The following is a 14,752-nucleotide window of genomic DNA, read 5'->3' as shown; positions in this document are numbered from 1 at the left end:
ATTAAGATATAAATTAATGACTTATACCTTAAAGGATTTATCATAAAGTGTTACTGCCCAGTGAATTTTTGCAAACAAGAAACAATTCACTGAGAGTATTAACATTCATATATGTAATTAGAGTTTACAAATGTACAAAACATTGGGTAATAAACATTTTAAACTTATTTTTCAAACATTCAATAAGCCCATTTCCCCCGAAACTGATTATGAAGAAGCACAAAGGGTTACTAACTGGCAAAACATAAGAAACAAGGCAGGGGAGGCAAATACAGATTTGAAAACTTAAGAATATTCAACCAGTTTCGTCAATATCAAAAGACAATATCAAAACATCTCTTATAAAAGAAAACAAATTCATATAATTAAATACTTGTTAGGTGAAGGAACATTACAGGGCATATAACATTTATTTTCTCTACATAAATTTGCATATCTTAATGCAAAATACCATGTTTCAATTCCAATTTGAGAATATCATAACACATGCTTCTTGGTGAATCTAGATGTAATAGGATGAATATTTAAATAGACCCCAATGATCATATCAAGCTTTTACTTGGTCATTATAAACTCTTTAATGTTTTTCTTATATACTGGATTAACCCAATTTTAGAAATAAAATCTACAACCAAAGCCCATATAGTAGAGCTATTTTTGAAAAAACTAAATGGCATAGTATTTAGGATATCATTAACAGAGTGGTTGTGGTTAAACAAACAAACAAACAAATGAATAAAAATTACTGTAACATATATGATAAAGTTACAAAAGATAATGTTACAAGTTTTATCTGGTATATTTGCACTGCAATAAAAGAAATCTGGATTAGGTGAATAAAATGTGCTTGATTTTTAAGAAACGAAACCCCCAATTAACACAGGGCTGTGTTGAGGAGCAGTGTGTGTGTTCTCATATTTTACATGAGGAATGTATGTTCATAATCTACCAGCTATAGTTTTGATTTACTAAGACATAAAAGTATGTGATTCTGGTTCATCCTCCCTTGTTTTATTTAAAATCTTTACTTTCGGATCAGGCACTTTGTGCCCAGGAATGTGGCACTGCCAATTTACTAAAAATGTATCCATTGATAGTAAGATAAATGTACTAAATTGGTAAAAGAAGAGGATATCTTCGTTTGGAAACCAAAGCACTAAATTATAATTTTACAGTCACAACGCAAGCTCCAGCTCTTCCTAGGCATAGAGGAGCAACCTAAAAAGAAACAAGAAGACATATATGTTGGATTTGTAGGTAAAATGTTGATGATACCAGACCAGTTAGTCAAACACTGCAACAGTCCATGCTTGTTGGCAGAGCGACTGCCCCAGGCCTACCGCTGGCCTGGTCCTTCCCCCAAGCCCCGTGCCTGATGTCAAACTTTCACAGACACCCCAGTTGACATGGGTACATCGCATAATTACATGTTAGTCACTTCTCTTTAAAGGTGATGTTTTTCTCTTTCATTAATTGAGATATAATTGATATATAAAGTTATTTTAATTGCAGGTGTACAACATAATGATTCAAAATTTATATATACTGCGAAAAAGGTATTTTTTAATAGCACAGGAACTGTTCTACATGAAGCACGATGTTTTGGGCAAAATGATGTACAATACAGATGTGAGCAACTTTGTGAGCAGTATGGAGAAAAGATCAAGTATTATCTTGAGAGGCTCTGTAAGAGAAGCATCTCAGAGAGAGTAACTGCACATGGGGGACCTGCCTCCTCCAGAGGGGGCAGGAACTTCCCCTTATTAACGGCCTTCTCCAAAGAACTGAGAAGCCAGCCCAGTCCACTGCCTTTCAGCAGAGTACACAGATAATAAACGCAATCCATTCAACTCCCAGTAGTGGGAACAAACCTCTGAATAAACTCTATGACAGTGAGAGACAAGGGTGGGGTGCTAAGTGGAGAAGATAAATGTATTATGGATAAGGAACAACTCTTAAATCTCTCACTTATTTTCCTTTTTTAAAAAAATGTACCCTAGACAGTAAGCAATTAATAGTGAAAATAAAAGTGTAGTAAGAATAGTTTTCAAAGGACTACTTTGAATGTAGTAAGAATCTATGCACTTGACCTAAGAGAAATAAAACATTAGCATTTAGGAGAGTGAGTAATATAAAGTACTAAGAAAGTCTGCTTTGTACCAATAAGACTTCATCATACTTCAATTATAAGAGAATTCTCAGTTATTCTCTATTTGAATCAGTTGTTTTGGTCACTCTTATATGTCCTTGAACAAATAATCTAATTTAATGCCATTATCTACTCACAATATTCTAGGAGTGACCTCTAAGTCATTAAATTCAAAGCATCTGCTTATAATTAGCAGCTTTTCTCAAAACACCCAATACACTAAGTCTCTACACTGTGAATAGTACATGTTGTCATGACAACCAGATAGAAAGTTTAGCTTAGAGAATTTATTAAATACAATGCAGGCCCCTCCTGCTTTTGGTCAAGGCTGGTAGTGGAGTGGTGGAGTCGGGGGTGGCTTAAGGCTTTGTAATCTCACTTCATTCCCTGTGCAAATGTCCTCTCCTCCATTTGTTGGAACACTGAATGACAACATTTATTTTTCAGATACTACGGTTATAAGTTCATATTTAGGTGCTTTAAAATAGTAATAGAGGAGGCATGCCCATAAAATAGCTATGTGGTCATAGATTATTAATTTTGATACAGAGTGATTCAGCATGAATTACTAATTATCTGTGATAACAAGTCTCAAATCCTGGCCAACAGCTTTCCTTGTAACTGGCCTAAGGGCTTAAATCAAATAGCATCTCAGAGAAAGAGATTCTCCGGTCCTGTTTTGGGTTTCCTGGTTATCATGCACAACTACTGCTGCCATGGTGGAAGGCGGATGGGCGGGAACCACATAATTTCTAATGAAATCCTGTAGCTCTCACTCAAGCCTTCACTACTTCCATCTCTGACCCAAACTCATCCTGTCCCCAACTGCTGCCACGTAAACTTTTTATTATTGCATCACTCTCTTGGTTCAAAGTCTCTGCTGGCTTCTCACCACCAAACTCTTTAGTTTGACCCTCACAGACCTCCACCCTAACCCCGCCCTTTCTCTCCCATATAAGAACGTCTGCTCTTCTCAAGCACCGATCCTTACAACCACCCACACCTCCTCAATGTAGCCCACGCAGTTCTGCTTCAGTGCTATACCTTTCATGTTTTTTCACACAATCTTCTTCCTACCTTTTTGATTTGGATCCATTAAGGCTTTGCTTAAATCCAACTTCTTTTCACTGAAGCCCTCTCAACACCATTTTCTTTTTTCTCTCTGATTTTCTAGACCACCCACTGCCCGTGCCATGGGGCGCTTCATTCATGCCAACTGCTCTACATTGCGGTTCTCTCTTTACACATGCGGACTGTACCCACCAAAGCTGTTAAGTTCTATGGCATATGATAGCTGAGATTCTCCTAAGTTTCATTTCCTAACAGTACTTACCATTGCTTCTTGTAAGAAAACTTTGGCTCAGTTAAACATTTGAATTTTATGTACCAGATACTGTATTGGGGCACAAAACTCCTGATTCTGTTATTGGTGATGATGAAAAGAAAGATCTCAAAAGATCATTCCTAGAAGTGCTAGGTCCTCCCAGAAACAGACACAGTTGGAACTCTTTCTATTAATAAAGTTGCAAGTCAAATTTCTTGCTTGTTAATGTAATTTAGGATTACCATCTTAATTAGGTTATAACCAGCCATGTGTTCTGCTCCCAAGTATCCAAGTATCAGTGGCTTGAGTATTTAAAAGTTATTGGTCACGTATGGGTAAGCAGCTCAAATTCTTCTGACTACTATCTCTGTTTCTGATTTTCCACAATCTCCCCTCCCTTTCTTACAGCCTTCTTGTTGTCCTATCAGCTCTAGCAATGCTACAAGATCTCATCAATTTCCCAGCAAGGAAATGGTGGCAGGCTAACTAATAATAATTTGTCTGAGTAGTATTAATTTACACTTAAAAGGTAATTTTGGATTTTAAGTATGTTATAAAATTAAACATTCCCTCTTGTTCCCTTATATTTAATTAAGAGAAGACTTTATCATGAGGCTATATATTTTGATATAGGACAAAATTGAGAGGATCTGTTTTACTGAAAGAATTCTTTTAACAAAAATAGAGTAAGTGAGCGAGGGTTCCCTTTTCTCCACATCCTCGCCAACACATGTTATTTGTTGACTTTTTGATAATAGCCATTCTGACAGGTATGAGGTGGTTCTCATTGTGGTTTTCATTTGCATCTCTCTGATGATTAGTGATGTTGAGCATCTTTTCATATGTCTGTTGGCCATTTGTATGTCTTCTCTGGAGATATGTCTTTCCACATCCTCTGCCCATTTTTTGATTGAATTTTTTTTGTTGAGTTGTTTGAGTTTCATATACATATATACATACGTATATGTGTGTATACACACACATATATAAGATATGTAATATATATTTATATTATATAAAATATATATTTTATGTATAGTAGTATTATTTTTATATATATAAATAAAATATCAAGTCTTTATCAGATATATCATTGTGCACTGTTGGTGGGACTGCAAACTGGTGTAGCCCCTATGGAAAACAGTATTTGAGATGTCTCAAAAAAATAGCCCTGGCTAGTGTGACTCAGTGGTTTGAGTGCTGACCTGTGAACCAAAGGATTGCCAGTTCAATTCCCAGTTAGGGCACATGCCTGGGTTGCAGACCTGGTCCCCAGTAAGGGATATGCAAGAGGCCACCACACATTGACGTTTCTCTCCCTTTCTTTCTCCTTCCCTTCCCTTCTCTTTAAAAATAAATAAATAAAATCTTTAAAAAAAAAAGAAAACTAACAATAGGTATAATCCATGATCCAGCAGTTTTACTTCTGGGTACTTATCCAGAAAAAAAAATGAGAACACTAATTTGAAAAGATATATGCAGCCCACGTTCATTGCAGCATTATTTACAATAGCCAAGATATAAAAGTAACCAAAGTATCCACTGATAGAAGAGTGGATAAAGAAGATGTACACACACACACACACACACACACACACACAGGAATACTGTGCAGCAATAAGAAAGAATGAAATCTTGCCATTTGTGACAACATATGTGGATCTAGAGGATATTATGCTAAGTGAAATAAGGCAGAGAAAGACAAATGTTGTATGATTTCACTTATATGTAGAATCTAAAAATAAAACAAAAATAAGCAAATAAACAAAACAAAAACAGAATCATAAACAGAGACCAAAATGATGGTTGGTTACCAGAAGGGAGAGGGTGAGGGAACGGGTGAAAAAGAAAAAGGGAATAGAGCCACTACTACACTGATAAGTTTACATGGTGACAGACGATTACTAGAATTAGTAAGGCAATCCCACTGTAAGGCATAAAAATGTCCAATCATTATACTGTACACCTCAAACTAAACAACCAATATAAGGCTGTATATCAATTATACTTAAATTAAAAATATTTTAAAAAACAGAGTAAGTGGAATAATGAAAAATGAAATGACATACCTGGGTCCACTCATTTGTCTGGGGATCATAAGCCTCCACTGTGTTAAGATAAGTCTGTCCATCATACCCTCCAACGGCATAGAGTTTGTCTCCGAGTAAACAGACCCCCACCGCATCTCTGCTGATGCTCATCGATGCCACCGCTGTCCACATGTCTGTTTTGGGGTCATATCTGAAAGAAAATTTTAGAACTGGAGCTGACCTTGTTCTCATAGTATTTTATGTAAAAATGGTTTTGTTTTTTAAGCCTATATTTTGTCTTATTATTTGCTATGTAAAGTACATTTGAACAAAATTTAGAGAATATCAATATTTTCCTGAAAACTTTTACTTAAAATATTAGATTCATTCAGCATATGCATAACACTAAAACTTTTCAAAAGTGCTAATGCAAATACTGAAAACTGCTTTAAGGTTTTAAATTGCCTACTGAAAATCTGAGAAAATCAATGTGTGAAAATCTACATAAGATAACTTGCAGCTTCAATTATGGTAGCTGTTCCTTTTTGGACCCTCTTGTGCCTTTCATGAAGTATGTTTACTAGAACTGCCTAAAGCTGTGTGTCTAAGATCGGATACATGCTTGAATGACCTATATTGCTTCTAATACCTCCTATGTCAACAAACACCTTTTCACTGTGTGCAGTACAATGGAGAGCCTGCAGTAATTTATGGGGCAAAGTGCATAAAAACTTCCATATTCCTGTCCTGGATTATAACATGCAATAAGCAGTCTGAGGTGTCTGCTCCCCAGTATAGGTTAAATGCAGGTGTGACACTCCTTCTTTCTCAAAAAAAAAAACAAAAAACAAAAACCAACCCACTCAAAACCAAAAACCCAACTCTGCTTATTATTTTACAGAAAGCAATCACTGTCACCAACAAACCTTCATTTCACTTTCATTCTCCTTTTAGTTATTTCTAATTTATTAAATAACACATATATACATTAAATTTCCATTGCTCTTTAAAATCCAAAATTCTTTTAAAAAATATATTTTATTAATTATATTACAGTAGTCTCAATGTTTCCCTTTTTGCCCTTCCAGCAACTCCCCCCTTCGTTCATGTTCATGGGTCATGCATATAACTTCTTTGGCTTTTCCATTTCCTATATTATTCATAACATGCCCTTGTCTGTTTTGCACCTACCAATTATGCTTCTTAATCCCTACACCTTCCCCCCGCATGATCCCCCTCCCTCTCCAAGCTGTTAACCCTCCAAATGATCTCCGTATTTATGATTCTGTTCCTGTTCTGGTTGTTTGCTTAGTTTGTTTTTTTTAGATACAGTTGTTGATAGTTGTGAATTTGTTGCCTTTTAAATGTTTATAATTTTGATCTTTTTCTTAAGTAAGTCCCTTTAACATTTCCTGTAATAATGGCTTGGTGATGATGAACTTCTGTAGCTTTACCTTGTCAGGGAAACACTTTATCTGCCCTTCAATTCTAAATGATGGCTTTGCTGGATAGAGTAATCTTGGTTGTAGGTCCTTGCTTTTCATCACTTTGAATACTTTTTGCTGATTCATTTTTTCCTGCAAAGTTTCTTTTGATATATCAGCTGACAGTCTTATGGGAACTCCTTTGTAGGTAATGACATGCCTTTCTCTTGCTGCTTTTAAGATTCTTTCTTTAACCTTTGGCATTTTAATTATGATATGTCTTGGTGTGGTCCTCTTTGGGTCCAACTTATTTGGGACTCTCTGCGCTTCCTGGATTTGTATGTCTATTTCCTTCACCAAATTAGGGAGGTTTTCTTTCATTATTTTTTCAAATAAGTTTTCAATTTCTTGCTCTTCTTCCTCTCCTTCTGGCATCCCTATGATCTGGATGTTGGCACGTTTGGAGATGTTCCAGAGGCTTCTTACACTGTCCTTGTTTTTTTGAATTCTTGTTTCTTCTTGCTGTTTTGGTTGATTACTTATTTCTTCCTTATGTTCCAAACTGTTGATTTGAATCCTGGTTTCCTTTCCTTCACTGCTTGTTCCCTGTAGATTTTTCTTTATTTCACTTAGTTTAACCTTCATTTCTTCCTTTATGTTGTTGTACTAAATGAGTTCTTTGAGCTTCCTGATCACCAGTATTTTGAACTCTGCATGTGATAGGTTGGTTGTCTCCGTTTCATTTAGTTCTTTTTCTGGGATTTTGTTCTGTTCTTTCATTTGGGCCATATTTCTTTGTCTCCTCAATTTGGCAGCCTGCCTGTGTTTGTTTCTGTATATTAAGTAGAGCTGCTTTGACTCCCTGTCTTAGTAATGTGGCTTATTGTAAAAAAGGTACCTGTAAATTGTGTGGGGTGGAGCCTTAGGTAATCATCTGGGTGGGACAACCTGCTTCGCTACTTTGTGGCTCTGCGTTGGGGGAGGGCTGAGAGAGGGGACAGTGCTGCTGCCTGGCTTCTGGAGGTGCCTGGTGCTCACCCCATTTCCAGTCACTACACCCACTCCCCATATGTGACAGGTGCCCTTCCAGCTGTTGCCCTGGTGCTGAATCCCAGAGTGGATGGGTTTGTGGACGTTCTAAAACCATGTGAGCCCTTTAAATGGAGTCTTTTGAAAATCTGGCAGTTTTTTCCGCCGCCCCAACCACCACTGGATTTTATAGCCAGAAGTTATGGGGACCTTGCTTTCCCAGCGCTGGAACCCTGGGGTGTGTGGTCTGGCTTGGAGCTGGGATCACTTGTTCCCAAGTATCCCTTCTGATTTTTATCTACCACATGTGTATGTCGGACTGCCTGTTCCACCACTGCTACCGCCTGTCCACGCCACATTGTTGGGGACCACTTTGTGTGGTATGAGGAATTGTAGCACCTTGAAAAAGGGCCTGTTTTAAGTCTTGACCAGAAAACTGGGAACGCTGGGAGGCAGATATGATCTGATGCTAACACTGAGGGTTCCCGTGGGAAATCTGGCCAAAAGAATGCATTGTATCCACTGAAGCTTGCTCTGCTTTGCACTGCCTTGATAAGGAAAAACCATATGCTCGAGCTCCAAACAGGAGTGAATTCCTACATTCAGGAGCCATACCTTAAGACCATCTGATGTCAGCATGTCTTATAGACCCCGACCTGAGGCAAATCTCTGTGTTCCTTCAACTGTTATCCATGGTCTCTGTTTTCTGTAAATACAGCCTTTAGGCATTGATTGATAAGCTTTGCATGCATGCTGTATATTATTCTCAATAAAAGTCACTTCAGAGAAGGACTCAGGGCATTCTCCATTAGAGAGAATCGCCTTCCCCTTTCCTTGACAGCACTTGCTGTCTGGGATGACTTGTTATTTCATCCGCAGCAAATTGGAGGACTCCACGGGACAGGGTCCTCCATACCACACCATGTCTCCTCACCTCTCTGCCTGTTTAGCATCTCCACCCCTCCTACCCATCTGGATTAGTGAGGCTTCTTTAAATCCTTGGTTGCCGAACTTCCATACAGTTTGATTTTCTGACAGTTATGGGTGTTACTTGTTTTGAGGTTTAGTTGTAATTCTCTCTGTGGTGCACGAGGGGGCGAAGCTTGTCTTTATCTTGATTGGAAGTCCCCCAAATTCTTGACTGGAAGTCCCCCAAATTCTTAATAAAGCCTCAATACTTTACATGACCTGCCCCTGCCTCCACCTCATATTTCCTCTTTTCCTGCCACTCTCTCCATCACTCTGTTTTGTGACTACAGTGCCTGCCTTTCAGGTTCTGAATGAGTCATATTCCTTTCTGCTTTGGAGCTTTCATACATGCTTCTATTGGCTTGTCTAAATCCACTCAATTTTCTCTATTCCTTGTACTAGACTGAACACAAATAATGAAGCCTGACCTACTGTACAAATCTTCCACTGATGTTAGGTTTCTTTACCTGGTCCCACACTTGAGTCTCATGAGGCCAGTCTGGATGACTTGATAAAGCTTCTAAGCTTCATGAGCCTTTTATTTTATTATTTCATTTTATATCCAAATGTGTTAGAAATGCCTTGCTCCTTTTCTCTCATTGAGACTCCAGCCCCTAATTCATTATCTCTGCAATTCATGGAGCTCCTTTTCTTTTATTAGGTACAGTGTCCAGTACACAATGGTATACAATGAATGTTTTTTCCTATGATTCAATTAATAAATTATATAACCAATTCTAATTCTAAGATCAGTTTACGTAGACAGTTACTAGATGAGAGAAGAACCTGAGGAGGCTCTGAGGCGACAGACTGGCAGGTTGCCAGAGCAGACAATCCAGTATTTATAAAACTCCTAAGGAAAACTGCATGAGGTAGATGTCAATAAAGAATTACTAATTTTCCCGAAAGCGTCAGAGGCTTATACTTGTTTTTTTTATTCCTAGTTTTCCTTCACAAGAAATTACCTCTCCACACAGTCGGAGAGCCTGGAAGTCGAGCTGGATGCAGGCGCGTCGTGTCCTCCAATAGCATACAGCAATCCATTCCAGGTGGTTACTCCTACTCCCCCTCTCCTTTTTGACATTTGTGCACAGAGTGTCCACTTATTAGTATGAGGATCAAAACACTCTACTGACTTGAGACAAGAACTTCCATCACGACCACCAACTGCATAAAGTCTATAAAAAGAACAAACAGAACGATGAAGAAATAGTGCTATGCTTGAGACAAAGAGGTTATTCTTAATGGTATTTCTTTGAATTTAAAGTGCTATTGATTATAAGACACACTGTCAATTCATGTTTCATTAGAAAACTGATATGCTACCCATTAAATGACATATATGTATATATCGGATATCACAACGTATACATAAAAAAAGAAAACAAGCTCAGATGAAAGCAATGACAACTGTTTCACAGCTGCCATCTGTTTGACATCTGTTTGATACATCACGCTTGACTGTAAGATGCATTGCATTTTTAGAGATGTTAAAATGTGTCTTAGAATATAGAAAATATGATATATAAAGAAACCACGCCTTATTTCTTAAATAAAATAGGACTTCGTTATAAAAGAAACTAACCTTCTCTGAGCACCTACCACAGGTAAAGCCCTTTACGTGTATTTTATTTAATCGCCACAGTGACACTGTGAGAAGCCATTTGTATCTGTGTTTCATAACCGAAGACACTGGGGCTCATGGAGATTAAAAGACTTGAATGGGGTCACCCACTAAGAAGCAGAACCAGGATACATACGTATATTAATGAGCAGTTGTACAGTGAACAGTTATCTGGGATGAACTTGTAGTAATAACATAGGAGAATAAAAGGAGAGCTTGAAACATGGTATATAAATTAATATTTACTATATATAAACAGTGATCCTCCATTAATTTAAATTACTGCAGATAAGGGTACTGTGAGTTATCTAAAATACATGTGGTACGTTAATGAGCTAAATGTTGCCCTGATGGATTTTATTAATTATCAATTAATATATAGTATTAATTTGAAAGTCTTTTACTCTAAATATATGTAAAATATTTTATTTTATTTTGCTTTAATTTTTTGTTGTTGTTCAATTATAGTTGTCCCTATTTTCCCATTGCTCCCCCCTGCCCTACCTACCCCCCACATCCCACATTCAATCCTCCCCCCCATTGGCTTTGTCCATGGGGGTCCTTTATACATGGCCCTGACTTGACCCTTCCCTTTCTTTCCCCTGTTTATTTGAAGATTTAAATATTTTTTATTCAGCACAAAATCTTATACTTACTATTTACCTGGGAATCTCTTCATAGATATTTTCTATTAGTTTTTTTAAAAGAATAATAAATTCAGTTCATTGCTAATACTAAAGGTAATACAGCTTTAATTTATAGAGGCCTTAGTTAATATTTAACTATCTTTACAGTCTCAAGAAATAATATTTGAATTGTACCAAATTTGTGCCCATTAAAACACTAAATATTTATATTTGGTTAATATGCATATTTAAAAGATAGATTTCATAATTTTAATTTCATACTTGTGAAATTTAAAGTATACTATGCCACTCAAAGTGGTTTTTAAGTAAGATGACCATGCATTAAACTTCAATATACAGTTTTAGCAATATCTTGTAAGCTTAAGCTATATTGTGATATAAAAATTTAAATTTCTTTGAAACTTTTTCTGTTAAAAACTACTTTTTTGTGTTAGTATTCTTAATATTAAACTATTCTAATTTTAATCAACACTTGATGGAATAATTATCTAAATAATTGATCATAGAATATTAGAAGGCATCAACAATTAGAAAGTATCACTAATTAAAAATACATGCCCGCACGTGCGTGCGCTCTCTCGCTCTCTCGCTCTCTCTCTCTCTCTCTCTCTCTCTCTCCAGTAGGCCTCAAGGCACCTTACCCTCTTCACAATGAATCATGGGTCTTCCTGTGAGAAGTGCTGTAGTAAGCATGAACTCTGAAGCCAGATTCTCTGGGTTTGAATCCTGGTCCTGCCACTTATCACTTACCATTTGGGACCATGGACAAATTATTTAACACGCACCTGCCTGAATTTCATCATTCATTAAATCTAGAAGCCCTGCCCCAGAGGATTATTAATGATCACATTTAAAGTATTTTTAACAGTACCTTACACATTGTAAATATGGTATAAATGTTTGAATGCAAATTCTGTCTCTATTTGCATTCTTTTAGAAAATGTCAGACGTACAAACAACATTTATACTATGCTAATATTAAGGGATAAATTGTACTGGTACTGTTTTCTGAAGAGTCATTATCTCACGCAATGGTCTTCAAACTGTGTCCTAAGAACAGGATTCTGCGGAGGACTTGAGGGGGTCACCAAAAATGGTTCATTTGAAATTCAAATTTTAAAAAGCAGTTTTAATTTTCAAAAATACCACCTGGCTTAATTAAATATCATGCAAGATTCAGAACACATCTTTCTTTACTATGGCAGTACCTATTAGAATAAAAAAAGAAACAGTATGTCAAATTGTGATAGTTTTGTACTAAATATTTTAAAATGCAAGATGTAGGCCCTGCCTAACTTTAAAAATTAGGTCTTGCCTGACTGTTAAAATTATGATCAAGAATGCCAACAGCTGGTAGATGCTATTTCAGATTAAACTTAGAAAAAAAATTTTCTCCTATCTGCAAACTACTTGAACAGTTAAACTGAAGTTTCCTGAGATTCCAATTAAATTGCTCTAGTAGTTAAAATAACTGTTACTATTTTCAGCTTATCTGTGAATCAGGATATCTTCATACTGGACTTCCAAAACAAAACATAGAAATAATATTGAAAACAGACTTATTTTTCTACATTGAAATTTATAATAAATAAATATTATAAACTTAAATTTATAATGAACTTAAAGATTATAATAAACTTGAATCTCCATTTGCTTTAAGTATGAGGTTTTTGTAAGACATACTTGAAAGAGAGATTCTATAGTGTCAGCCAGCACCTTAACCGTAGCCCGAGTGATGGAAGCCTAAATAGAACTTCTTTCGGTCAAACATGGTAGAAAGAAAAACTTTAACACTTCGAAATTTTTAAGATACAGAATGAAACTTGTTAAGACATTGAAACAGCTATTCCTTAAAGAAGCAACTACGTACTGCATCAGGAAGTATTGTAAAATAAATTAAAATAACAAAAACAGTAGTTAATCCAGGCTTTTCATTTTATAGATATTAAAAAATGGAGGTACAGAGAAATGATTCATTCTAAATCACAAGAGAATGGTAGAGAGAAGATGCATAATCAATTTTTTTCAATCTGCTGCATGCTTTTTTTTTAAAAAAAACATAGTTTCTATTTTTTCCTGATTATGACTATGTACCTAATAATGCAAACCAAGGAAATAGTTTAAAACATTGCTACTTTGTCAGAGCAAGCCTAGCAATATGCTGGTTGATAAGAACACTCTTCTTGGGGTGCCTAAACTCTGCATCGAAATGGTAGCAGGACAGTCTTCAAAAAGGCTGCACGTGTCAGCTTACTGTAGAGACATTTATATTTAGACCTCTTATAAAAGGGCCTATTTAAAAATTAAAAAAAATGTTTTATTAATTGTGCTGTTACAGTTGTCCCAATTTTTCCCCACTTGCCCCCCTCCACCCAGCAACCCCCACTCCCTCAGGCAATCCCTCCACCACTGTTCACGTCTATGGGTCATGCATATAAGTTCTCTGGCTGCTCCATTTCTTGAACTGAACTCTACATCCCCATGGCTATTCTGTAACTACCTATTTGTACTTCTTAGTCCCCTCACCTCTTCACCTGTTCTCTCACACTCTCCCTCCCATCTGGCAACCATCAAAATGCTCTCCTTATCCATGATTCTGTCTCTGTTCTTCTTGCTTGCTTGCTTTGCTTTTTAGATGCAATTGTTGATAGGTGTGTGTTTATTGTCATTCATAGTTTTGATGTTCTTCTTTTTCTTAAACAAGTCCCTTTAAGATTTCATATAATAATGGTTTGGTGATGATGAACTCCTTTAGTTTTTTCTTATCTGGGAAGCTCCTTATCTGCCCTTCCATTCTACACAACAGCTTTGCTGGGTAGAGCAATCTTGGCTGTAGGTCCTTGCTTTTCATGACTTTGAATATTTCCTGTGAGTCCCTTCTAGCCTGCAAAGTTTCTTTTGAGAAACTGCCTGACAGACTTATAGGAATTAGTAGGTAACTAACTTCTTTTCTGTTGCTGCTTTTAAGATTCTCTCTTTATCTTTAATCTTTGGCATTTTAATTATGTGTCTTGGTATGGACCCATTTGCGTCCATCTTGTTTGAGAATCTCTGTGCTTCCTAGACTTGCATGTTTATTTCCTTCACCAAATCAAGGAATTTTTCTTTCATTACTTTTTCAGATAGATTTCCAATGTCTTGCTCTTTCTATTCTCCTTCTGGCACCCCAATGATGTGAACATTGGTATGCTTGTAGTCGTCTCAGAGACCCCTTACACTATCCTTGTTTTTTTGGATTCCTTTTTCTTCCTGGTGTTCTGAATGGTTGTTTTTTGCTTCCTTCTGTTCCATATCATTGATTTGATTCACAACTTTATCCACTCTCCTGTTGTGTCCCTGTAAATTGTCCTTTATTTCAATTAGAGTATCCTTTGTTTCTGACTGGATCATTTTTATGTTGTTAAGGTCCTTACTAAGTTCCTTGAGCAGTGTTTTGAATTCTGCATCTGATAGATTACTCATCTCCATTTTGTTTAGTTCTTTTTCTGGAATTTTGATCTGTTCTTTCATTTGGGCAGCCTGCCTGTGTTTGTTTCTGTGGAGCTTCTATGACTCT

At 36.6% G+C, this 14,752-nt stretch overlaps 1 protein-coding gene across 2 annotated transcripts in view; it reads right to left on the bottom strand.

The window, feature by feature from the left end:
- Positions 1-801: 801 nt before the first annotated feature.
- Positions 802-14,752, bottom strand: part of KLHL5 (kelch like family member 5) — a 63,576-nt gene continuing 49,625 nt past the window's right edge. For both annotated transcript variants that reach the window (XM_054582049.1, XM_054582048.1), the window contains exons 9-11: positions 9,891-10,103; positions 5,543-5,714; positions 802-1,218 (exon numbers count right to left, since the gene is read on the bottom strand). In XM_054582049.1, the coding sequence (XP_054438024.1) occupies positions 1,162-1,218; positions 5,543-5,714; positions 9,891-10,103 (442 nt within the window). In that variant the 3' untranslated portion in view covers positions 802-1,161. The remainder of the gene's footprint in view (positions 1,219-5,542; positions 5,715-9,890; positions 10,104-14,752) is intronic.

The sequence above is a fragment of the Pteronotus mesoamericanus genome, unplaced genomic scaffold (genome assembly GCF_021234165.1).
Source record: "Pteronotus mesoamericanus isolate MK-2021 breed Mesoamerican mustached bat unplaced genomic scaffold, CSHL_Meso_final contig_68, whole genome shotgun sequence".
NCBI lineage: Eukaryota > Metazoa > Chordata > Mammalia > Chiroptera > Mormoopidae > Pteronotus > Pteronotus mesoamericanus.
Note: the sequence above shows the minus strand (reverse complement) of the source record. Positions and strands in the feature narration are given on the sequence as shown.